At 44.6% G+C, this 14397-nt stretch overlaps 1 protein-coding gene across 1 annotated transcript; it reads right to left on the bottom strand.

Annotated features, from left to right (window-relative positions):
• Positions 1–340: 340 nt before the first annotated feature.
• LOC135036373 (zinc finger protein OZF-like) lies at positions 341–13350 on the bottom strand. The gene is made up of 2 exons (XM_063954440.1): positions 12947–13350; positions 341–1872 (listed from the first exon to the last, which is right to left on the bottom strand). Exons 1-2 carry the CDS (start codon positions 13278–13280, stop codon positions 464–466), a joined length of 1743 nt encoding a protein of 580 aa, XP_063810510.1. The 5' UTR covers positions 13281–13350; the 3' UTR covers positions 341–463.
• Between the last annotated feature and the right edge of the window lie 1047 nt (positions 13351–14397).

Raw genomic sequence — 14397 nt, 5'->3', positions numbered from 1 at the left:
CTCAGCGGGAAAGCGGCTCTGCACCTCAAGAGGCCGGTGACCGTCTCCCCCATAACTCCCACGGTGCAGGTATGCTGTTGCCCAAACAGCATACCGAAATAAATAAAACTTAGAAATAAAATGAAGAAAAACTCTGGAGCTTTAGAGTGTGCATCCCCTCCTGAGGGAACTTTATCTAAACTGAGCTGTAGGAGGGGGCCTAGAGGGGAGGAGCCAGCACACCCAGTGAAGTAAAGTGCACTTGCTCCTTTGGACCCATCTATACCCCATCGCACTAATTCTGTCCCCAATATCCCTTACGGATGCTAGAGAAATAACACAAATCATTCCAGCTCAGCCCTTTAACAAAAACATGTGAGAAATTAGATTTATTTGTAAGATAAATAACTTTCCATCTGCATATATACAAATTTTAACTAGTGTTAATAAAGTATAGTTTTATCAAGATTCGATTACTGTCATGCTACACATTCTCATGTGTGTGAAGTTTCTGATGTCTAACAACAGATGATTTATCGCTAAAACAATTCCCACACTCAGAACATGGAAATGGCCTCTCACCTGTGTGACTTCTCTGATGTTTAACAAGACGTGACTTGTGTGTAAAACGTTTCCCACACTCAGAACATGGAAATGGCTTGTCACCTGTGTGACTTCTCTGATGTGTAACAAGATTTGATTTATTGGTAAAACATTTCCCACACTGTGAACATGGAAATGGCTTCTCACCTATATGTATTCTCTCATGTAGGCATAGAAGTGATTTCCGTGTAAAACATTTCCCACACTCAGAACATGGAAATGGATTGTCACCTGTGTGACTTCTCTGATGTTTAACAAGACATGACTTGTGTGTAAAACATTTCCCACACTCAGAACATGGAAATGGCTTGTCACCTGTGTGACTTCTCTGATGTGTAACAAGATTTGATTTTTTGGTAAAACATTTCCCACACTGTGAACATGGAAATGGCTTCTCACCTGTATGTATTCTCTCATGTAGACATAGAAGTGATTTCCATGTAAAACATTTCCCACACTCAGAACATGGAAATGGCTTGTCACCTGTGTGACTTCTCTGATGTGTAACAAGATTTGATTTATCAGCAAAACATTTCCCACACTCAGAACATGGAAATGGTTTCTCACCTGTGTGACTTCTCTGATGTTTAACAAGACGTGAGTTGTGTGTAAAACATTTCCCACACTCAGAACATGGAAATGGCTTCTCACCTGTGTGACTTCGCTGATGTGCAACAAGATATGACTTGTGTGTAAAACTTTTCCCACACTCAGAACATGGAAATGGCTTCTCACCTGTGTGACTTCTCTGATGTGCAACAAGATGTGACTTGTGTGTAAAACTTTTCCCACACTCAGAACATGGAAATGGCTTGTCACCTGTGTGACTTCTCTGATGTGTAACAAGATTTGATTTATCGGTAAAACTTTTCCCACACTCAGAACATGGAAATGGTTTCTCACCTGTGTGACTTCTCTGATGTGTAACAAGACGTGAGTTGTGTGTAAAACATTTCCCACACTCAGAACATGGAAATGGTTTCTCACCTCCCTTAGCTGGATGATTGGTTATAAGCTGTGCGGTCTGTGTAAAACATCTGTCATCTATAGAACAGGGAAATATTTTATCTACTGTCAGAGCTGTAGAAGATGACCCAATATCAGTGTTATCAGAACATTCCCTTTGATTAGAGGGACCACATGACACAAGCACATTTTGAGGTACAGGAGGTACGAGTAGAGCAGTAGGGGTTTCTCCAGGAGAATCTTGTGTGATGTCATCATCTTCTGTTTTACAACCTGAAGATGAAATTAGATTTTCTTCCGAGATATTCCTTCTGTTACATTCATCTGTTGGGAATAAGTGTACAGAAAATTGAATGTCTCTCCATAATAAGGTACAATTTATAATATTCCCCAGTGGAGTGCTACTGGGTTCAGATATGGCAAATGAGGGGTCCAATTTCTGATGTCAGACTCAGAGGAATGCTCCTCCAGCCATAATATGGTGGCTCCAGACCTGTAGGGTGATGCATTGTCTTCCTAAAAGAGCCTGCTCCCATCTAAGTGATTGCAGAATGTACCTACTATCAAGCCTCATTCAGAGGCTCTTACATTGCGATATTCTGCCATCTTCACCAGAAATTATACGCCAATAGATCACAAAGATATCTCCCTAGATATAGTACTTCCACTGCGGAAGATAGAAATGTAATGCAAGGTGTGGTGACATGTACTGGGAATGGAAGCTGGTACTCCCTTTTTCTGGCAAATGAACAGGCTGCAGTCAGGGTCACATTCCCTCTGGATTTCTATTACAGCACACAAACCCACAGGTGCGCCACATGTGTGTATTCTGGTTCTCCCTGCCTCTTGCGGATAAGAATGTGGCTTCATAGCCCCCACTGGCCTCCAGGCACCCTGGGCTCTAACAGCAGTCTCCACCTGGACTGTCTGTCCACCCTTTTTCTTCTCTGTGTGGGCAGATCCCTTCAGCCCCACACTGAATCAGAAGCTCATCAACACCGTCTTTGCTGATACTGCCGCACAATTTACAGTGGCAGAGGAAAGAATTGCCTTATAACAGTGGTTCCCAAACTTTCTTGAATCATGGCACCCTAGTGCTGGACCACCAACCTGAAGCACCTCTGGAAGTGCCTCACGGCACCAAGTTTGGGAACTACTAACTTAAAATATAATATATAAATCTAAAAATACCTAAACTGGTATCCGGTCTTTAGGTCGTCAGTCACTAGTTTGACCACTGAAGGTCAACAGTAAGTAGGTCGACACTGACCGAAAGTTGACATGTCTAGGTCAATACATATGGAAGGTCGACATGGTCATTAGGTTGACGTGGGCATGGTCGACACACAAAAGGTCAACAAAGTCTTTTTAGTTTTTTTTGGGGGGTTTCAGGATATAAGATTGCTGAATTATTTCTAGAAAGGGAGGAATACATCCCAATTTACTGAGTGAAAATGTGTTTGGTGTGTTTGAAAAAAAGGGAGATTTTGGTGACAATGGTGTGATACAATAGGTGGAAGATGGGATACTATACGGTTAGGTCAATATAAATTTGATGATTTGGCCAGTCTGAAGGTCCCTGCGATCTGTCTGATTTTGTCTCATTTAACTGCATGTTGTGGGTTCACAGCAACTGCTTAAAAATGCAAATTCAACACTTGGAATCACCTCTAGAACCTTTGCCTGCTAAATTGATGAAGAAATATACGTTATGGTAAGAACTTATCGTTGATAACGGTATTTCTCCTATGTCCACAGGTTCCACAGGATAACAATGGGATATGATGGAGCTACAGCGGATTGGCACCAAACGATCACAAGCTTTCAGTCCTCCCAGGATGCAACGGGCTCGTCCATATATCCCCGCCCACTGTCTCAGGCAAATCAGTTGTATTCCAAATCATTTAGGCAGGAGCATCATGTAGAGCCCTATTAAGGCGAGAAGAACACACATGCACACCCTTCCATGCAAGAGGGACGAGTTTAGCGAGTATAAAGATCCCCAAATCAGTTGCATCAGGGTGGGATCCTTGTGGAACCTGTGGACATAGGAGAAATACCGTTATCAACGGTAAGTTCTTACCATAACGTATATTTCATCGGCTGGGCCCACAGATTATCCACAGGATAACAATGGGATTTCTCAAAGCAATTTAGCCCAAAGCAATTTAGTGGTGGGTACACTCCTGATTGGACAGGAGAACCTTGCGCCCGAATTTAGCGTCATGAGAGGCAAAAGTATCCAAGGCATAATGTCTAATGAAAGTGTTAATGGAAGACCATGTGGCTGCCTTACATATCTGTTCTGCTGAAGCACCATGTTGTGCTGCCCATGAAGGACCTACCTTACGAGTAGAGTGAGCAAGACATTAGCCGTAACAGGGAGATCATCTTGAGAATACGCTTCTGAAATCGTAATTCGAAGCCATCTTGCTAGCGTCTGTTTAGTAGCAGGTCATCCTCTCTTGTGAAATCCGTAGAGAATGGAGAGAGAATCTGTCTTTCTGAAGGCACTGGTACGATCCAAGTAGATCCTTAACGCCCGGACTACGTCCAGCGACGCTTCTCCCGCAGACAGTCCCGATACCTGAAAAGCCGGGACTACAATTTCTTCATGAAGGTGGAATATAGACACCAACTTAGGAAGATACCCAGACCTAGTTCTGAGAACGGTTTTATCTGGATAAAAAAATCAGAAAAGAAGAACGGCATGACAGCGCTCCTAAATCTGACACTCTTCTAGCTGATGTCATAGTCAGTAAAAAAAGAGAACTTTAGCAGTCAACAATTTCAGATCCACTTTATTAAGTGGTTCAAACAGAGCAACTTGAAGGGCTTTGAGAACTAGACTTAAGTCCCAAGGCACTGCCGGAGGAACAAAAGCCAGTTGAATGCGCAGCATTCCCTGGAAAACAGTACGCACATCCTGTAAATTGGCAATTTTCTTTTGGAACCATACAGTCAATGCTGATACTTGCACTCTCAAGGAAGCCACCTTCAAACCCTTATCCATTCCTGCTTGAAGGAAATCTAAGACCCTGGAAACTTGGAAAGAGTTTGGGTCTATATTTCCTTTACTGCACCAATGAATATAGGTCTGCCATATTCGGTGATAAATGCGAGCTGAGGAGGGTTTCCTTGCTCTGAGCATTGTTTGAATTACCTGTTGTGAGAATCCTCTTGACTTCAGGATAGAGGTTTCAAGAACCACGCCGTCAACGACAGTCGATCCAGCTGCCTGTGATAACAAGGACACTGCATCAGTAGATCTGGACGTTGAGGGAGCAGAATCGGAGCATCCATTGACATACTTTGCAGATCTGTATACCAATCGCTGGGCCAAGCCGGAGCTATTAGAATCATGGCACCCTTTTCTTGCTTTATTTTCCACACCAGCTTGGGTAGCAAGATGATCGGAGGAAACAGATATGCCAGATGTAAATCCCATTTGATTGATAGAGGGTCCACAAAGATCGCTCCGGGATCCTTTGTTCTTGACCCGTATACTGGCACTTTGTTGTTCAGATGGGACGCCATGAGATCTATCTCTGGCAAACCCCACTTGTCTACATAAAAAGAGACAAGACAAAAGAAAACCTTTTCGGGAGCACTCTTAATTGAAAATGGTGATGATAATTAATCAGTATCAGGTGAAGTGATATGATGATAAATAATCTAAAACGTAACTTTTATTTTATTCCGTTAAAATATCGACCTATATGGTCCAAACATATTAAATAATTAATAAAAATAGAAGAGAAAAAGAGGTGAAATATGGATTAGATGAGAGAGAGTGAGCAGATTAGGACTGCCCCACCAGTGTTTTTACATGAAGATATGAGTGATCATCTTGGTGATATCCACAGTGCCTGGTATTCCTAAGTGGTCCCCCTTCAAAGTACTAACCAGGTCTATCCTATCAGCTTCCGAGATAGAAGATCGGGCTACTCTCAGGATAGTACGACCTTGAATGATGAAGATGACTTATGAAGGAAGAGAGAACCCACTTCTGCTGTCTGTACTCTGCCTGCTATAAATCACTGAATAACTGGGCCCCAGGCTTTTCCAGATGAGAGAGTGTTGGAAAGGAGAACCTTCACCAGTTTTAAATAGGGGAAGATCATGAATTGATTGATCTAACTCCCCTTAAGATCAAGGCAGAAGGAAAAAGGAACACTTCTGCTTTCTGTTGTGATAACCAAGTGTACGCTGGGAAGGGCAGAACCCAAGCCAGCACAGCTATCAGCCAGATGAGAGAGTGCTCAGAAGAGAGGAAGCTCTGATAAAAATCAGAAATGTAAATTTGTTTAAACTAATTCATTCAAATAGTATTCAGAATATTAGAGCGAATCCTCTCTTGTTCTCCTATGCCAAAGTGCATGAAAATAATAATAATAATATAATGACTTTCATATATAGGAAATCAATTAATATTCACACATTATTACTGATTAGATTATATCCTACGCATTTGTCAGCCAGTATATATGCTGGTAATACAGATGAAATATTTAAGCAGAGGTGACAGTTTGTGGTGATCATACAAATTCATAGATATCTAGGGTATCTTGAATTATAAATAATTGTTGATAAGAAAGTCCCAATCTCTCACATAGAGGTATAAATATGTACAAAATCAGTGTTGCTAACAGTGTTGCAAAATCAAAACAATTTGCACATCATGTGCCAGATCCTGAGAGGATAATCCCGTTTTGCAGGACAAACATGTTATAAGTGTTGGTGTTACTGTCAGTGTAACCTCGTCACTTTTGCCGCTCTTAGACATGATAAATAATCAGCTTTTCACAGTGTACTACACACTTAGTGACTGTAATCACTTTACCTTATTAAAGTGATATCAATCTGACCCCATCCCATGCACCAGCATTGAGGTTCAGAAGAAACCACTGACAAACATATATAAAGTCAGCAATCACACTAGCAGTCAGTCACATGTTATATATTAGTCATTTGAGCACAACAGATCCGAACGTATTCAGACGCAATGCGAAGAAAACCACAGTAATGTAAAGACTCATATGCAATAGGCACTTAAATTTAACTATTCATACTGACAAAAGTAGAAAGAATTGTAGTGCTGTATAACCTGTACTCAGTAGAGTGGGATACAGGGAGACTCACCTCACTTCCAAGATCGATCAATATATTAGCAAACGCCGAATGGATCCAGACGCTACTAGTGTACACTGTCGCTCCGGGAACTTTAAGCGGACATAGACGCACTGTGCATACAAGCGCACCGGTCATACAGACGCCTGTCCTGCGACTGGGTCTCCTCGCGGTAGAGTTTAGTGTACACAGACGCAGCGGCCTATGCTGCGACCGAGACACCTCATGGTAGCGTCTGAGACGGAAGTGAGGCAACAGTTCATGGCGGGAGACCGACGGAAACTGGTCATGAACTGGGGGTAGGGCCGACCAGGAGAGCATCTGACTGCCCATGCTGACATCAACCCTAGGGATCCCAGCCTCATACCATTCCTGCACTTTATGATCCCTAATGCCTAGCTCTGGAGCATCCGTGGTGGCGGTGCATCAGCTACTGTTTGGTAGTCTCCTCCCAAACCAGTGCGGCGGTGTCCGTATTCCCCTTCTAAGTGGAACCGGTGCCTTACCTTCTCCCCATGCTCCGGCCACAGCCTGGTAACGTCTGGTGGACCTGCTAGTATATCCGACACAGACGCCCGTCGACACAGCACTTGAACCGTGGGTAAGCGTTGTTGGAGCGACTCTTTCCAATATGCGTTTAAGACGCTGTTAGGAAAGATCACTCAAAAACATAGTTAGACTATTAAAAATAAAATAATAAAGCTTAGGGCTGCCATAGAACAGCAGCCCTGTGACCATGGTCCGGCTCCTGCCGCACCAAACAAAAAACTGATTTGCCTGAGCCAGTGGGCGGGGCTATATGGACGAGCCCATTGCATCCTGGGAGGACTGAAAGCTTGTGATCTTTGGTGCCAATCCGCTGTCGCTCCATCATATCCCATTGTTATCCTGTGGATAACCTGTGGACCCAGCCGGAGAAATAATGAACGAATAGCTCATAACTGTCAATTGTCCATATGCTAGTTGTCCATTGAAAAAGTGATTTCTTGATCTTCTCCAGCTGGAGATTGTATCTCCCACACCTTTGTCTAAATCTTCATCTGCACAAAGTACCTGCCAGTGTCTCTGTAATATCTTTGTGTCGCCCATCTTTGTAGAACGTAACCACACATCTGCTCTGTCATCTGTCTGAGCTTTTGGGTGGGTGATATGTATCTGTTTCCTACACTTTTGTCTTGTATTTTGAGGGGACGGAGAGGAGAGATGAAGTCAGCAGTCACAGTTGGGGGAGGGACTGGACAGAAGGGAGCAGGGCAGAGCAGGTGGGAGCAGATTGAGGTGACCCATTCCCCTTACTACATTATAAGAACTAAGCAAATATACAATACACAATATATCTATCAGATTCAGTTTATGAAAATGCAATCAAGTTATTCATGTCAAAATGTATTATTCTTTACTAGGACTATTATTTTAAGTCATGAGTGGAAGGGGAGCATCAGACACTCCTGAGTGATTACGCTATTGGGGGTGAGAGGGGGTAGGAATGGCTACCGGAGAGCTTTGCAGTCAGTGATTGTCTCTGATAGTGGATAAGCGTTGATGCTCTGCCAAGAGGCCGTGTGGGACAAATAACTTTGGGATTATTTAGACCTGTCACCGGCCCCTTATCCTGGTCACTGCCTCTATACATCACCCCTGCTGAAACGTACGTTGGATCAACGGCAGACTGTCCAGAGCCGCGGGACATTACTGGACTCTCTGCTCCTGTTACTGAGTGCCATGCTGTGGTGCAACTTGTCCTTAATCATAAACATTTCACCTTTCCATCTAATACTGGAAATGATCTGTGAGCCCCGTACCCTCACATCAGGTGACGGAATACTGCTGCCTCCAGGCTCGCACACAGTGGGCAGTATACGCGTAATGTACTGTTAGCAGAGCTGGGAATTACGCATTTCTGGTGCACAGCGTGGGAAGCACAAGATCAGGGCAGCAGCTAAGGTCAGGGGGAGGTCAGTCACACCCACATGAGGGACAGCAGACAAACCTGGCAGCCGGAGCTGATCAGATCAGGGATATGCATGATCATTCGCTACCAGTTATCCATATATAGCACATACATATTCCTCAGCACTTTACAGAGAATATCCGCCCACTTACCTCAGTCCCAGGGGCTAACAGTCTATATCCCTTACCACATAGGCAAACACATATACACTAGTTGCTCAGCTGGTATAATTTTTGGATTGTGGGAGGAAACCCATAAAAGAACAGGGAGAAAATACAAACTCCATGCAGTAAGGGACTTGAACCCACAACCTCACCTCTGTGATTCAGTAATGCTTGCCATTACACCAACTGTGCTGCTCACTGCTATAACAGGAGAAGGAGAAGAATAGTAACAGATGTCTTCTGATGTATGAGAAAGTGTGGGGTGGAGACTGGTCAGATTTCTGGGCTGACAACACACAGTGACATGATGTGAGGGGGAGAGCACGAGTATACTAGGAGTTGATGGTTCCTGATGTATGAGATACACTACAGAGTGTTGGGAGGAAACTGTCCAGATCTCTGGGCTGGTAACACACAGTGACATGATGTGAGGGGGAGAGCAGGAGTATGATAGGGACTGATGGCTCCTGATGTATGAGATACACCAGAGAGTGCGGGGAGGAGACTGGTCAGATCTCTGGGCTGGTAACACACAGTGACATGATGTGAGGGGGAGAGCAGGAGTATAATAGGGGCTGATGGCTCCTGATGTATGAGATACACCACAGAGTGTGGGGAGGAGACTGGTCAGATCTCTGGGCTGGTAACACACAGTGACAAGATGTGAGGGGTGGAGAGCAGGAGTACAATAGGGGCTGATGGCTCTGATGTATGAGATACACCAGAGAGTGTGGGGAGGAGACTGGTCAGATCTCTGGACTGGTAACACAAAATTACATGATGTGAGGGGGAGAGCACGAGTATAATAGGGGCTGATGTCCCCTGATGTATATGATACACCAGAGAATGTGGGGAGGAGACTGGTCAGATCTCTGGGCTGGTAACCACACAGTGACATGATGTGAGGGGGAGAGCAGGAGTATAATAGGGGCTGATGGCTCCTGATGTATGAGATACACCAGAGTGTGTGGGGAGGAGACTGGTCAAATCTCATGACTGGTAACACAAAATTACATGATGTGAGGGGGAGAGCAGGAGTATAATAGGGGCTGATGTCCCCTGATGTATATGATACACCAGAGAGTGTCGTGAGGAGACTGGTCAGATCTATGGGCTGGTAACACAAAATTACATGATGTGAGGGGGAGAGCAGGAGTATAATAGGGGCTGATGGCTACTGATGTATGAGATACACCAGAGTGTGTGGAGAGGAGACTGGTCAGATCTCTGGGCTGGTAACACACAGTGACATGATGTGAGGGGGAGAGAAGGAGTATTATAGGGTCTGATGGCTCCTGATGTATGAGATACACCAGAGAGTGTGGGGAGGAGACAAGTCAGATTTCTGGGCTGGTAACACACAGTGACATGATGTGAGGGGGAGAGCAGGAGTATAATAGGTGCTGATGGCTCTTGATGTATAACATACACCATAGAGTGTGGGAAGAAGACTGGTCAGATCTCTGGGCTGATAACACACAGTGACATGATGTGAGGAGGAGAGCAGGAGTATAATAGGAGCTGATGGCTACTGATGTATAAAATACACCAGAGAGTGTGGGGAGGAGACCGGTCAGTTCTCTGAGCTAGTAACACAGTGACATGATGTGAGGGGAGAGCAGGAGTATAATACAGACTGAAGGCTCCTGATGTATGAGATACACCAGAGAATATGGGGGAAGAGACTGGTCAGATCTCTGGGCTGGTAACACACAGTGACATGATGTGAGGGGTAGAGCAGGAGTATAATAGGGGCTGATGGCTCCTGATGTATGAGATACACCAGAGTGTGTGGGAAGGAGACTGGTCAGATCTCTGGGCTGGTAACACACAGTGACATGATGTGAGGGGGAGAGCAGGAGTATAATAGGGGCTGATGGCTCCTGATGTATAAGATACACCAGAGTGTGTGGGGAGGAGACTGGTCAGATCTCTGGGCTGGTAACACACAGTGACATGATGTGAGGGGGAGAGCAGGAGTATAATAGGGGCTGAGGTCCCCTGATGTATGAGATACACAAGAGAGTGTGGGGAGGAGACAAGTCAGATCTCTGTGCTGGTAACACACAGTGACATGATGTGAGGGGGAGAGCAGGACTATAATAGGGACTGATGGCTACTGATGTATGAGATACACTAGAGAGTGTGGGGAGGAGACTGGTCAGTTCTCGGAGCTAGTAACACAGTGACATGATGTGAGGGGAGAGCAGGATTATAATACAGGCTGATGGCTCCTGATGTATGAGATACACCAGAGAGTATGGGGGAAGAGACTGGTCAGATCTCTGGGCTGGTAACACACAGTGACATGATGTGAGGGAGAGAGCAGGAGTATAATAGGGGCTGATGTCCCCTGATGTATGAGATACACCAGAGAGTGTGGTGAGGAGACAAGTCAGATCTCTGGGCTGGTAACACACAGTGACATGATGTGAGGGGGAGAGCAGGAGTATAATAGGGGCTGATGGCTCCTGATGTATAACATACACCATAGAGTGTGGGAAGAAGACTGGTCAGATCTCTGGGCTGGTAACACACAGTGACATGATGTGAGGTGGAGAGCAGGAGTATAATAGGGGCTGATGGCTCCTGATGTATGAGATACACCAGAGTGTGTAGGCAGGAGACTGGTCAGATCTCTGGGCTGGTAACACACAGTGACATGATGTGAGGGGGAGAGCAGGAGTATAATAGGGGCTGAGGTCCCCTGATGTATGAGATACACCAGAGAGTGTGGGGAGGAGACAAGTCAGATCTCTGTGCTGGTAACACACAGTGACATGATGTGAGGGGGAGAGCAGGACTATAATAGGGACTGATGGCTACTGATGTATGAGATACACTAGAGAGTGTGGGGAGGAGACTGGTCAGTTCTCGGAGCTAGTAACACAGTGACATGATGTGAGGGGAGAGCAGGATTATAATACAGGCTGATGGCTCCTGATGTATGAGATACACTAGAGAGTATGGGGGAAGAGACTGGTCAGATCTCTGGGCTGGTAACACACAGTGACATGATGTGAGGGAGAGAGCAGGAGTATAATAGGGGCTGATGTCCCCTGATGTATGAGATACACCAGAGAGTGTGGTGAGGAGACAAGTCAGATCTCTGGGCTGGTAACACACAGTGACATGATGTGAGGGAGAGAGGAGGAGTATAATAGGGGCTGATGACTCCTGATGTATGAGATACACCAGAGAGTGTGGGGAGGAGACTGGTCAGATCTCTGGGCTGGTAACACACAGTGATATGACGTGAGGGGGAGCAGGAGTATAATAGGGGCTGATGGCTCCTGATGTATGAGATACACCAGAGTGTATGGGTAGGAGACTGGTCAGATCTCTGGACTGGTAACACAAAATTACATGATGTGAGGGGGAGAGCAGGAGTATAATAGGGGCTGATGTCCCCTGATGTATATGATACACCAGAGAGTGTCGTGAGGAGACTGGTCAGATCTCTGGGCTGGTAACATACTGTGACATGATGCGAATGGGAGAGCAGGAGTATAATAGGGGCTGATGGCTCTGGACTCCTCCAATGGTCAGATACATATCTCTCATTAGTTTGTACTGACAGAAAAGGGTGTAGAATGAGATATTGCTGTAGTGACTAAGGAAGGAGAATATGGGACTCTATTCTGTAATAAAATAGTGGAATCCCCTCCCACGCACAATAAGACTCGCCTCTAGTCTCCAAAACTTTAAGCAATTCCTGAAGGTGAGTTTATCGAATTCTGGAAATGCCCACATAGCTTCATATACTTTACTTTCCAATTACATCCCCACTGTAGAGTCCACACATAACCTCACATGTTTTTACTTTCTTCACTTTCCCATCCTCCCAACACCAGGCCAACATTGCTGTGTAACCATATCATACAGCCCACCAAGGACTTTTGCAATCTGGTGGACCTTTTTGCAATAGTCAACACCTATCCTTGTCTATCAATGCCTACTTCCCTATAGATTGTAAGCTTGAAAGCAGGGCCGTCCTACCTCTATGAATTTCTGTTATTACCTATTCTTGTTATCTCACTGTTTTCACTCGTTTGGTTTTATTTTATCACTGTTTCCAATTGTAAAGAGCAACAGAATTTGATGCGCTATATAAGGAACTGTAAATAAATAAAATAAAGTGTTTATTGCTCACCTGTGCTGATATCTGTAGGGATTTCCTCCTCCTTACACTGCAGATCACCCTTCACATACGTCTCTTCTTCTCCCTCTATATCTTCTGCCTTTATATCAGTCACATACGTCTCTTCTTCTCCCTCTGTATCTTCTGCCTTCATATCAGTCACACACGTCTCTTCTTCTCCCTCTATATCTTCTGCCTTCATATCAGTCACATACGTCTCTTCTTCTCCCTCTATATCTTCTGCCTTCATATCAGTCACATACGTCTCTTCTTCTCCGTCTATATCTTCTGCCTTCATATCAGTCACATACGTCTCTTCTTCTCCCTCTATATCTTCTGCCTTCATATCAGTCACATACGTCTCTTCTTCTCCCTCTATATCTTCTGCCTTTATATCAGTCACATACGTCTCTTCTTCTCCCTCTATATCTTCTGCCTTCATATCAGTCACATACGTCTCTTCTTCTCCCTCTATATCTTCTGCCTTCATATCAGTCACATACGTCTCTTCTTCTCCCTCTATATCTTCTGCCTTTATATCAGTCACATACGTCTCTTCTTCTCCCTCTATATCTTCTGCCTTCATATCAGTCACATACGTCTCTTCTTCTCCCTCTATATCTTCTGTCTTCATATCAGTCACATACGTCTCTTCTTCTCCCTCTATATCTTCTGCCTTTATATCAGTCACATACATCTCTTCTTCTCCCTCTATATCTTCTGTCTTCATATCAGTCACATACGTCTCTTCTTCTCCCTCTATATCTTCTGCCTTTATATCAGTCACATACATCTCTTCTTCTCCCTCTATATCTTCTGCCTTCATATCAGTCACATTACTCCTATCTTCACCCTAAATACCAACAATAATGAACACTTTATAATAAGGCTTATTTCATTATTTGATAGTAAACAGTATAATATCAGTGTATAAGACACACACAGCTCCTCTACAGATCACATAGTTACAGTCACTTTGGTATATTGTCTAGACCCTAAATCCCACCTACCTGATTCTCCTGTGGGGTCCTGTGACTCTTCTCTGTACAGTCCTGGGAATACAGAGGACGGGGACATCTCTCTGGGGTATCTCTGTTACTATGCCCATCTGTAGGAGACACAAAGTGACTGAGTACATTGTATATATGTGATTATCAGATGATGTGTGTATATAGGGCCCCCCATACCTGCTCTCCCTTGTACAATACATGACAGTCTCCTCTTACCCAGTGATGTGAGGGGCCGGTGATTCTCCATCATCACGTCCTTGTACAGACCCCTGTGTTCCTCTATATACTCTTGCTCCTGCATGGAGACATAGACAGGGATATCCTGACACCTTATAGGAACCTGACACACACAGTGATAGTCATCACCCAGACACATCCCCTGGTGTTACTGTATAATGTCCCATTCCCAGCAGTCACCTCTCCAGTTATCACCCAGACACGTCGCCTGGTGTT

This window comes from Pseudophryne corroboree, unplaced genomic scaffold, assembly GCF_028390025.1.
Source record: "Pseudophryne corroboree isolate aPseCor3 unplaced genomic scaffold, aPseCor3.hap2 scaffold_644, whole genome shotgun sequence".
NCBI classification, from domain to species: Eukaryota; Metazoa; Chordata; class Amphibia; order Anura; family Myobatrachidae; genus Pseudophryne; species Pseudophryne corroboree.
This window is presented reverse-complemented; position numbering and strand designations above follow the sequence as displayed.